Source organism: Bufo bufo, chromosome 7, assembly GCF_905171765.1.
Source record: "Bufo bufo chromosome 7, aBufBuf1.1, whole genome shotgun sequence".
Taxonomy (NCBI): Eukaryota; Metazoa; Chordata; class Amphibia; order Anura; family Bufonidae; genus Bufo; species Bufo bufo.
The window spans coordinates 21176291-21188442 of NC_053395.1; the positions used below are offsets into that span (position 1 = coordinate 21176291).

The 12152-nt window shown below is 47.2% G+C and overlaps 1 protein-coding gene across 3 annotated transcripts in view; it reads right to left on the bottom strand.

Annotated features, from left to right (window-relative positions):
• Window positions 1-12152, bottom strand: part of TOM1L2 (target of myb1 like 2 membrane trafficking protein) — a 44310-nt gene that overhangs the window by 15068 nt on the left and 17090 nt on the right. For 2 of the 3 annotated variants that reach the window (XM_040439235.1, XM_040439236.1), the window contains exons 5-12: window positions 10499-10633; window positions 7348-7503; window positions 7142-7258; window positions 6935-7068; window positions 6815-6860; window positions 6617-6737; window positions 4809-4926; window positions 3495-3570 (exon numbers count right to left, since the gene is read on the bottom strand). In XM_040439235.1, coding sequence (XP_040295169.1) covers window positions 3495-3570; window positions 4809-4926; window positions 6617-6737; window positions 6815-6860; window positions 6935-7068; window positions 7142-7258; window positions 7348-7503; window positions 10499-10633 — 903 coding nt within the window. Of the gene's footprint in view, window positions 1-1348; window positions 1415-3494; window positions 3571-4808; window positions 4927-6616; window positions 6738-6814; window positions 6861-6934; window positions 7069-7141; window positions 7259-7347; window positions 7504-10498; window positions 10634-12152 lie in introns of all 3 variants that reach the window. The other variant, XM_040439234.1, reaches the window with a different exon arrangement.

The window sequence follows — 12152 nt, forward strand, 5'->3', positions numbered from 1 at the left end:
TTTAGACTGGAATCAGCCGTGTACACACAGGTGCTGTCACAAGGGAATTTGGACTTGTCATCCTGGCTGTAATCAGCTGGGCATTGTGTCCTGTGATAAGCAGCGCCACCAGAAGATGAGCGTAAATAACCTAACCCCTCGCCTCTATGTTAGATCCTGTACAGGTGAGAGGGGTGAGCACCGCAGTCACCCCCCATTATTTTACAGGGTGCACTTATGTTATGCTCCCTCACATGTTCTTCTAGGCTCCTCCCTTCTGGGAGGTCCTATAACAGGCTCCTCCCTCTAGAATCCTCTCGTATGGACCTTCCTCTGAGTTCCCCATAGTTGCCTCCCCACTAGGAACACATATGACACACTCGTTTGCGGACTTATTCCTAAAGGTGGACAATGCTGGTATCATTCCATGTCCGTCAGGTATTGACCCCCCCACGTACATGCTTGGCCATAAATGTGCCCTCAGTGGGCAGTAAGCCACATACCTCTGGCATCAGCTTATTTCCCCCGATAACAAAAGGACAGGGCATACTGAAATCCAACATGCCCATTCCCTTCTTTCCCCTGACATCCCCCATTGAGGATAGCCAGAAAACCCCCACAGACCCAGGATGGTCGGTCAGTCCCACCAAAATCGTCTGACCGTCATTCATCTAATGACCCCCTTAAGACACAAGGGCATGGCCGACTATTTCAGGCCACTGGTATTTTGGGGAAGCATTTAGTGGGTGCAGTTGTGTCCACCAGTTCAGCTTCAGATTCCCTAATCTAAATGGTACCCAGCACCATAGGATCAGATTACACTGGGTTTGCTTGTAGTCTGTTACCATGGAGACACAATTGCATTTTCCATGCATTCGAAAACATAAAATCCTAATCATAAAATATATATAATTTTAATTAAAACTTGTGTTTATTCCAGGAGTTTAGATAGACATGTTGAGGATCAGCACAGCAGAGGGATGGGGTTACAGCCGGATATCTGCTGTCATATGCACTGAGTAATGGACCGCACTTACCGTCAATATAGCCGTCACACGTAGACCGCCATCAGAGGCTGGGGGTCTCCCTGCATCCCCTGCAGCCCGAGCTAATGGGTCAGAAGCACTTGCCTGGGAAATTATATTTTTTTTATGGAGATTCCCTTTTAATATAATTTCCAAATCCCTTAATGTGACCCTATAGGGGCCCAGTGGCGTACAGCTACACATAGGGCTGGTCCGTGCGGTGCCCGCAGATATTCGGCTGCTCACGTCTCTGCTCGGTTAGGTGGGTAAGATCTTGGAGGTAATGTGGAGGGTCAGGTGGTTATGGGGGGGGATGGGGGGCTAACTGCTGGCGCACTGCTCACCATTCCTTGAGTAATGAGCCACTTGTCTATGGGCTCCATGGCTGAGCCGCCGGCTCTACCTCTCCTCTGGATCAAAACCCACACATTTCACAGCACAGAGAAGGAAAATGGCGGCAGAAAAACAGAAAGAGATTATACACCATGAAACAGCGTGACGAGGCCTGAAGAAAAGTCCATGACGGGGACAGAAGCCTCAGCCGGGGAGGTGGTGGAATACCTCAATTTCTGTTACTCTATACCCCATCCCCATATCCATATCTATCTATTTATCTATCTCATATCTATCTATCTATCTATCTATCTATCACATATCTATCCATCTCATATCTCTCTCTCATATCTATCTATCTATCCATCTCATATCTCTCTCTCATATCCATCTATCTATCTATCTATCTATCTATCTATCACATATCTATCTATCTCATATCTCTCTCATATCTATCTCATATCTATCTATCTATCTATCTATCTATCTCATATCTATCTCATATCTATCTCATATCTATCTATCTATCTATCTATCTATCTATCTCATATCTATCTCATATCTATCTCATATCTATCTATCTATCTATCTATCTATCCATCCATCTCATATCTATCCATCCATCCATCTATTATGTATCTATCTATCATCTATCTATCTATCTATCTATCTATCTCATATCTATCTATCTGATCTAATATATCCCTTTTGTGGTCCATTCTGTACTCAGTCTAGACATGGCCTGGGTCAGTCCTCCATCCAGTCTTGTACTGGGGAAGTATCTCTCTAATGCAGGCATGCTCAACCTGTGGCCCTCCAGCTGTTGTAAAACTACAACTCCCACAATGCCCTGCTGTAGGCTGATAGCTGTAGGCTGTTCGGGCATGCTGGGAGTTGTAGTTTTGCAACAGCTGGAGGGCCGCAGGTTGAGCATGCCTGCTCTAAAGCCTCATTCACACGTCAGTGATTTCCATCAGTGATTGTGAGCCTAAACCAGGTGCGGCTCTAGACACAGAACAGGTGCAGATCTTTCCCTTAGGGCTCATGCACACGAATGTATTTTCTTTCCGTGTCCGTTCCGTTTGCGGAACCATTCATTTCAATGGGTCCGGAAAAAAACAAAACGGAAGTTACTCCGTGTGCATTCAGTTTCCGTATGTCCGTTCCACAAAGGATTAAAACATGTCCTATTAGTGTCTGCATTACGTACAAGGATAGGACTGTTCTATTATGGGCCAGCTGTTCCATTCCGCAAAATACAGAATGCACACGGACGTCCTCCGTATTTTTTGCAGACAGCAAAATACAGACAGTTGTGTGCATGAGCCCTTATACCTTACATCTGTGAAGGCTCCAATCCTGGGTTTGGCTTACAATCACTGACCAAACACTGACGTGTGAATGAGGCTTTAGGCTTGGTGCAAAATGTGTGGAAAGGACTTCTGCAAGCAGCACCTGTCTCACTGGCCCCCCAGCCGGGAGCACCTCGAATCATACCTTAGACAGAGCCAGTCCCCTATATTCCCCAGTATATAGCGTCTGCAGTCCGTGCACGTGATCCATCATTCCTTGAGATTATTAGAGAGCGCTGCTCTATAGCTGAGGTCAGCACAACCAGCAGCTTATAGGGACTAATCAATACTGCACCGTCTGGCCTGATGGATCAGCGCTGTAAGGAACAGTCTATGACATGAAACATCCTATTACATCAATGCGGTCACACCCCCTAGTGCTCCTAGGTGGAACTGCAAGCCATCTGCAATTGTGGCAGAAGTCATGTCATGAACACTGGCTATCGTTAGAAGGTTAGTGCCAAGGTATAAACATATTCCCTGTCTAAAAGTATGACTAGTGGGGGTCCGACAGCTCGGCTGGAGTGGTGGTCGAGCATGCAGGTGCTGTTCCATTCATCTCTATAGGACTGCGGGAGATTACTGAGCACTGTACTTGGTTATCTCCAGCAGTCCTGTTGAAATTAATGGTGTGGAAGTGCGCATGCTCGGCTGCTGCTCCATTCGTATGGGGAGACAACAGACCCCACTCTTGAGATCGGTGGGGGTCCCAGCAGTCAGACCACCACTGATCAGACCCTGCTAAAACTTGGCACAAACCTTTTAAACAATAGAATAATCAAGGATCTAGCAAGGAGCTACGTACCCCTCCTGTGTTCTGCTGCCGGACATCTAAAGCAGTTGCCAGCCCGCCGAGAGCCTGGGGATCCTCGTAAGTCACACTGCCAGACAGAGACGTGTCAGTCACATGTAGAAGTCACAAGCAAACCATGCAAATTATTATCTTTTGTTTGTTTCATAGCCTTCAAGATCTGATCACAGAGAAACTCTACACACTTCCCACTGACCATCGATCAAGAGCATCCCTAGAGATAAGCCGTCTCAGTGAGATTCCTAATATAGTCTACATATCGTTAGTAAAAGTCTAGTTACCTGCAGCCACCACTAGGGGGAGCTCAGGAGCTTACTGTCTAGGGTTTCTTATTGGTAGCGTCTAAAGGACCTTGTGACACCAGAGGGTCACATGACATTGGAAGCCTTGATCCCAAACTCACCATGTGACTCACCGTAAACACCACAATTAGGGTTAGTTGTCAGGTGACATTAAGGTGCACGGGATTTAGACGCTATGGTTTATTATTGAGCTCAATGTATATTCAGTTTGCAGTGAGCTCCCTCTAGTGGTGGCTGTAGGTAGCCAGGATTTTATCATTCAGTGCTTTGTCTATACAGGAGATCTTTAGGATAAAAATGGAGCCATGACTGCTCTCAACATATAGAATTAAATGAATCAGCACAGAACTTGGGATGAACATGAAAGACTCTCTGGCAGCATGATCAACCCTATTAAACCAAGCACACTGCCTGGTAGGGGGTGATCATACTGATTAAAATAAATGCTAAATTTTTTCTGTATGTTTAACAGCTGCAGAGATATAATAGTTTTTATTCATATGCTTTTGTAATACCCCCTGCACACTCCCCCCTCCCCTTGATGGACAGCGGTAGACATCAGCATGTACATATCCTATACACTACTTAATATAGCCTTACCATCTTGAGAATAAAGGTTTTCTTTATTTAGAAAGCTAATATACACATTACTGCTTCATTCACAGACACAATATAGGATTATAAAGGCACCAGTAATGTGTATTAGCTTTCTAAGTGTAAAAAACCCACTCTTCTTAATATGATAAGGCTATAGCCTGGAGGTAAGTGGTCAGCCTTGCATGTAAATGTCCCAAGTCCAAATACCAGTGGAGACTTCTATAGCCTTATCATTTTAATCAGCATGGTCAACCCTAACAGGCAGCATGCCTGGTTTAATAGGGTTGATCATGCTGACAGAGGCATTTCAACACTATGCAGCAGGCTTCACACTATATTGGGTTATTAGGACTCCCTTTGACAACAGCGTAGTCGATAGTAAATCACAACGGACAGATCTCATACTCACTCCTTTCTCTGCTCAGCCAGGGAGCTGCCCCTCGTCTGTGCAAACATATCAAAGTCATCCCGTGGGTTGGTGGCGGGGAGGGCACTGAGCGTGGCGCTCACACTAGTTGTACCGACATCTGAAAAAGAGTGCATAGGATCAGTGTATATCAGGGAGGCCCTCCAGCTGTTGCAAAACTACAACTCCCAGCATGCCCTAATAGCTGTAGATTCTCCAGGCATGCTGGGAGTTGCAGTTTTGCAACAGCTGGAGGGCCGCAGGTTGGGCATCTCTGGTGTAGATGGATGTCAGGTCACCAGGTTGGCTGCGACTGTACAACCAACGACTTTCCTGGTCAGTCGGAGCTACAAGACGATTAGAAGCCAAGATGTCGTATCAGTGTATTCTGAGAGAGATACGTGACAACCAATATGGCCGCCGTCACCCCATCTCCCTAGTTAGCTCCCCTGTTTCGTAATGTATAACACATCCCTATATAACTAGCAATTTGGAGTTCAGGAGGGAAGTTGGGTGGCTGACACTGCGGGCGCTGGAACAGAGGCCAAGTTAGTTGTCATTAAAATGAATTTTTTTTTTAACTAGATTTTCCGCCATTACAGCTCCTACAGGGTTTGTCATGTGCTGTGACAGATCCTTCAGGGGGAAATCTGCCTAATTATGTACTGACATATGCTCAATTCCTGTACTACAGCACAAACTGGCAGATTTGACATCCTGGGGCGGTGGAGTCGCTGCTGTTGCCGCCATATTGGTTGTCATTCAGCCCTAGAGAATCTAAGCTTTTAAAAACAAGCTTGTTTGGGCCTTAAAGAGAAGCGGTCTGCTCTCCAGACAGGTCCTTTACAAGTCCCCAGGGCTTACTCCCCAGTATCCAAATGCGTCACCAGGACTGGATCTCTTGTACTGTATAATACACTGCTGTACTCCAGCTTACCAGAATTCGGGAGGAGGAGGGTGATCGAGGGACATGAAGGGAGGCCCCTCCAATCGCTCAGATGTTGCTATTGACCACAGCATGTCAGTGTAGACCAGGCATCCTCAAACTGCGGCCCTCCAGCTGTTGTAAAACTACAACTCCCACAATGCCCTGCTGTAGGCTGATACCTGTAGGCTGTTCGGGAATGCTGGGAGTTGTAGTTTTGCAACAGCTGGAGGGCCGCAGTTCGAGGATGCCTGGTGTAGGAGGTTGTCAGCCACATAACACAGCTTGCACCTGATGTGTCTGGCGCAGGCTCACCTCAGGAGCTGAGTCCACCCCATACATTTTATTCCGACTTCTGCCGTGCATGTATGGCGGATGCTAGGGAGGGGGTTAAAGGGTTATAGCCATCTTGGACATTGGGGAGCATACCATTAGGATATGCCCTCAATGTCTGATAGGTGCGGGTCCCACCTTTGGGACCCGCATCTATACTTAGAACAGAGCCTGCAAAGTGCTGGAGGGTGCACCACGCATGCGCGGCCGCCCTCCATTCATTTCTACGGGAGCGCTTGCCTATTTTCAGAAGCCCCATTTAAAATGAATGAGAAGTGCGGCCCCCGCTCCATTCACTTCTGTGGGGCTGACGGAAGTAGCCAAGCCAGCTTGGCTATTTTTAACGATTCCATAGGAATGAATGGAGGGCGTCCGCAACCTGCACCTATCGGACATTTGGGGCATGCAAAGTCCAAGATGGGAATACCTCTTTAATTAATGACTGCCATAAAAAAAAGGTGTATCAGTGGTCATTATGGGGTTAACTAAATTTAATTTGCAAATTCATTCATTGTAAATGTATTCACTTTCAAGGAGACAGAGCGTTAATTACCAAGTCCACCCAGTTGGGTTGTAAGGGACGCCGGGGCGGTGTTCCCAACCATCGGACTCACGACTGCAGGGGATCCGGGTCCTAGATCTATTAGATTATCCTCCGTGACCTCACTCAGCACCTGCAGCATGACAGACAATATGCCCTCAGTCGCTATTCACTAGGGGGAGCTACTTGGTGAACGCGGCGCAGTCTTACCCCATTGGTGTTCTGTGCGGTGCGGCCTGACCTGTAGCGCTCGAACCTGAAGAAGATCAGCCATTAGTCAGGAGAACATGTCAGACCAGTACCCGGACTATACAATCTTTTCTCGCTCACCTTTCATATCGGAGGAAGACATTATTCAGGTCGTCATTGACATGCAGCAGCTCCTCGGTCACCTCCTCATTGGACACGCGAGAGATGAGCTCCACAATCCTTTGCTGCATCGCTCGGCAGGTTCGATTCAGATCCTATAGAAACAGACCGAAAGCAGTCAGACTAGAGCGGCCGTCGTGTTTTTTGCAGCTACAGAGCGCCCCCTACCTGCAGTAGCTCAAGGTCTGAAGCATCTTCCTGTCCGGGAGTCATCTCAGTCAACATCTCAGACATGACCTTAGTGTTGCCACGGACTATATCAAGCTCGCTCCTCAAGCGGCCAATCTGGAGAGTAAGGGTCAAACATTACCAGACTACCGCCCAGGTGCAGCCCACCCAAAAATCACCATTACCCATGAACACTTGCTGCTTACCTGTTCTGAGTTGGCGGTGATCGGACCACCCACGCTTGGCGGAGGTACTGCTGGGGCGTTGTACGGTGTCTGGGGAGACGAGAAAGAGCCGGAGCTAGGCCGCTGGTGGGACTGGGGAGTGTTCATGGTCATAGCAGGATCCACCTCCGGGACACTCTGGATTATATTAATAACATGGAAAATATTGGAGGATACATTCCAAGAATCCGACATGTGAGTAGAGGGACCCTGGACTAAAGGGATTCTGCACTAAAAATCCAGGGCTGTGCTCCCCAGGATCCAATCCTGCCAGTCAAATGGTTCTGGATGATCAACCGGAATTTTACAATGTCCTAAATATTTCGTTTTCCTTGTGCTAGTGATCTAGAAACCCCTGAGTCTTGTGTCCCAGCTGCTCGCTGCCCTTAATCATGTAGAATAAGACGGAGAACGAGCAGGAGTTCTTGTCTCCGATACACTGCAGCTATGAATTATTCATCCTGCAAGGAAAATCAGCCCGTGACAAGGCAGCCACCAGGACGCTGCAGGCTCGCAGGCACCCTCTTAAAGGGACGCTGTGAGCAGGACAGACTCCTAGATGACAGGATCTGTTCCTTTAAAGTGCCATAGGAGCAAAGCAAGACAGGTCCCGTTTCACATAGGGCCTGTGGAATACAACGTTTTTCCAGGGGGAGCAGCACTTGGGAAGGAAGACCAGAGGGCAAAATGAAAGCCTAACTAAACTTTCAGAAAACTTTTTTTTTTTTTGTCAGATGTTTTATTTATTTATTGAAAAACAATAATAATAATAAACATTTTCTTTTAAAGACATTAAGTACAGGTAGTGGATTTATCAAGCAATCCCCACCGCAATAAACAGAGAGGGATACATACATTACAGAACATGTAATGAAATATGAATTCAATAGCAACTCTACAACCCAATTCCCCCCCCCCCCACCCGGGACAGCCAACCGAGACATATTCCACATGTAGAACCAAGAAACTGTATCCATAGCTAGATATAGACGGCAACGAACACCACATAGCCTGGAGAACTAAATCCAGATATACGAATAAACAGACGGACAGACAAGCGTACGGCTACAGGCACCCAACAAACACCCAAAACACTCATACACCCAGTATTGTCAGGTAAGAGTAAGTTCTAATCACACCGGCCATAGGGCACCCTCTTTTTCTTTCCTTCCTTTATTCGTATGTAGATCCAGTTATGTCACATCTAACCCGCAGTGACCAGACCACTTCTCTGGAGGGCCACATACTCCAGACCTGTCAATCCAAAGGCCCCATATACTTTCAAATTTAGAGATGCCCCTCTCCAGCCGAATCATGACATTCATTCTATTTATAAACTCTGTGAGTACAGGAGGCACTGGTTGAATCCATTTTGCCGCTAGGGTTTTACGGACTTGGATGCCAGTGGCAATCGGCTGCTGCAAGCCATCTGCATCAAACACACCCAGCAGACACATTCTAGGACTTGTGGAAAAAGACGCGCTATATACCTTGTTAATCAGTTGCATAATATTACACCAATACGTTTTCACACTGGAGCATTGCCATAGCACATGAAACAAGTTTGCGTCAGACTCTCTACACTTCGGACAACAGGAGTCAGCTCTATATCCCATACCGGGGTCTTATAGACTCTGTGCAGCATATAAAGCTGCGACAATTACTGGTGTAAGGGCAACTGGTCATCAGAGATCTCTCCCACATCCCGTTCCCATTTAGTTTTAACCTGCAACGGATATTTTTTTAAGAATTCCCCATGCAGCACACTATAGTACCTAGAAATAGCTCCCCTGACAGATCCAAAAGCTACTACATCATTTAACATATGATTGGACACAGACTTTATGGGGGAGAGCCTGGATTGTGCCTCCATGGCATGTCTCAGTTGTAAGTATTTGTAAAAATGCGTTGAGGGCAGGCGAAACTCAGCACTCAACTGCTGGAATTGTTTCAGAACCCCTCCATCTAATAGTTGGCCAATTTTCCAAATCCCACATCGTCTCCACTGGGCAAAGCCCCTCAGGCGAGATAATTCACCCAGCTGAGGGTTGTTCCAGACGAGAGAGATATCCAATAGCCCCGAGACACCCAGAATGTCTTGGACTTTAGACCACACTTTTCTCATAAGACCCATGATGGGGGCTCCTCTAAACCCAGGACGAACCTCCCCCTCCAAAGCTTCCATAGGACACCACCCGTTTGCTACCCAGGTGAGTAATCTCCCTGCTGCTCCTCCGCCGCCCCCTACTCCATCCTTTGAAGTGCTGCAACTGCGCCGAGAGGAAATACATAAAGGGATTAGGTAGAGCCAGGCCCCCCGCATCCTTAGCCCTTTGTAGTGTTTCATATCGAATACGACTGCTCTTATTTTTCCCACAGAAAGGAGCGGAACATACTTTGTATTTTATAGAAAAATTGCATAGGGATCCATACAGGAGAGTTTTGGAGCAAATACAAAAGATGAGAGTGGCGGAGCCCATTACAATGAGGCATCCAAATTATTTTAAGTAAATTTCCCCTGCCAATCAAGGATAGTGGTAGATTATTTCAGAAAACTTTTAGAAATGGTGATATGTCAGAAGTTTTGTTCAGTGGGGTTATGGTGCTGAGACCCCCCACTGATCATTTAAATGAAGGGGCAGAAGCTGAGTGAAGTGGCCCCTTCAGCTCTCCCTAAAGCGTCATAGACTGTTTGATCCGAGGAGAGGCGATCACAGGAAAAAGGGCACCGCACTCAGCTTCTGCCCCTTCGTTTGAATGACTGGGGGGAAAGGGGTCTCAGTACCTGGTCCCTACTGATCAAAACTTCTGACACATCAAAAGTTTAGTTACACTTTAAGCCCTCTGTACGATTTCCCTTTTAGACGGATTTGTCCTGGTCCCTTTAAAAAGGGGTTGTCCGAGGTTATAAAAACATGGCTGCTTTCTTCCAAAAAACAGCACCACCCCTGTGCAGCTCTGTCCTATTGATACCACACACAAGCCATAGACGGGGTTGGTGCTGCTTTTGGAAGAAAGTAGACATGTTTTTTATAACCCTGGATCACCCCTTTAAGACCTGTCCTACGGTGATATCATAGGGCAGGTGGTTTATGTGACGATTTCTAGAAACCGGACACCAGCACAATCTTACCCTCTGTGGTGTGTGTATTGGCGACAGAGCATCCAGATCTGCCATAGGAAACTCAATCCCTTTTCTCTTCAGTTCTTCATAAATATGCACAACTCCGGTGAGGTCAGGGCTGCTCCGAAACGCGTCTGCCCAAGCCTGGAAGACAAGAGCGAGGAGTCATGAGATGCAAGGGATCGCGGAGCTGCAGCATCATCCACAAATACAAATGGCAGGTGAGTGATTAGAGCACCTAATGCACCAGGAGCAACGTGGCTCCTAAGAGTGGGTGATCCAAAAACATTGGGGATTCTGCCGTCTAACCAGCAACATGGATGGATTAAATCTGTCATGTGATGACCGGCTCCGAGCTCTAACCACAGGGGTTAGCACTGGTTGCCCCCAGGCCCAGTACTTGAGGGAGTCCGGTCAATGGTGAAGGTGCATTTCTGGGTGGGATCATCTTAAGGTCTGCAAGTACCTAAAGGGGCAATGCACCTTACTGTCTCAGTGAAGCCTTTGATACCAAGATGTATGTGAGGGTAGGGGGGAGCCTGCTGGGCACAGGAGCTGGCTAGGAACGTGGCACAGCGAGGTCTGACACGGTAACCCGTGATCTGCCCATGGACGATATAAAACCTTATACAATGCCGGGACAGCGGGGGAGGGAGTGGTCACTAACATGTTTTATTTATCAGCTAATTAACTAACTACATCGCCTACAACAAAAGTGTGTATACCCAAAAATCATTCATAATCCAAAAACAATATGTTCTTTATTTAATCATCATATTAAAACCAGGAAAAAGAGTCCACACAACGTTGGTAAAACAAAGTTATGGGCCACTGGAAGAAGGCTAGCAACAGGTATATCCACATAAGGCTACATGCACATGAACGTTGTTTGTTTCCGTGTCCATTCCGTTTTTTTTACGGATAGGATGCAGACCCATTCATTTCAATGAGTCCGCAAAAAATGCAGACAGCACACCGTGTGCTATCTGCATCCTTATGTCCGTTCCGTAGCCCTGCAAAAAAGTAAAACATGTCCTATTCTTGTCCGTTTTCAGCATTGTTACAATGGACGGCATCCTTTTTTTTGCGGATCCGCAATCTGTGGACCGCAAAACACATACGGTCGTGTGCATGTAGCCTAAGAAAAGGGCCTACACAAACTAGACTTATAGGATCTGCCTACTACCACAGAGGTAGGACCAAGTACCAACAACTGTCCAACCCATAAGGACAATGTGTAAGCCAGTAAATATATCTACCACACCAGTGCCCCTCACCAGTGCCACCAACTAACTAGTTCTGGTTAACAGGATTCAGACGGGGTGAGAAATAGAGTGCACCGGGGAAGAGAGCGAGCACAAGAGTGACGGGGTGAGATATAGAGAGCACCGGGGAAGAGAGCGAGCACAAGAGAGACGGGGTGAGATATAGAGAGCACTGGGGAAGAGAACAAGAATGAGGGAGAAAAAGAGCACAAGGAAGAAAGGGGGCGCAATGGCGCGAGGAAGAAAGGGTGTGCAAGAGTGCAAAGAAGAAAGGGGGTGTAAGGGCGCGAGGAAGAAAGGGGGTGTAAGGGCGCGAGGAAGAAAGGGGGTGCAAGGGCGCGAGGAAGAAAGGGGGTGCAAGGGCGCGAGGAAGAAAGGGGGTGCAACAGGGCAAGGAA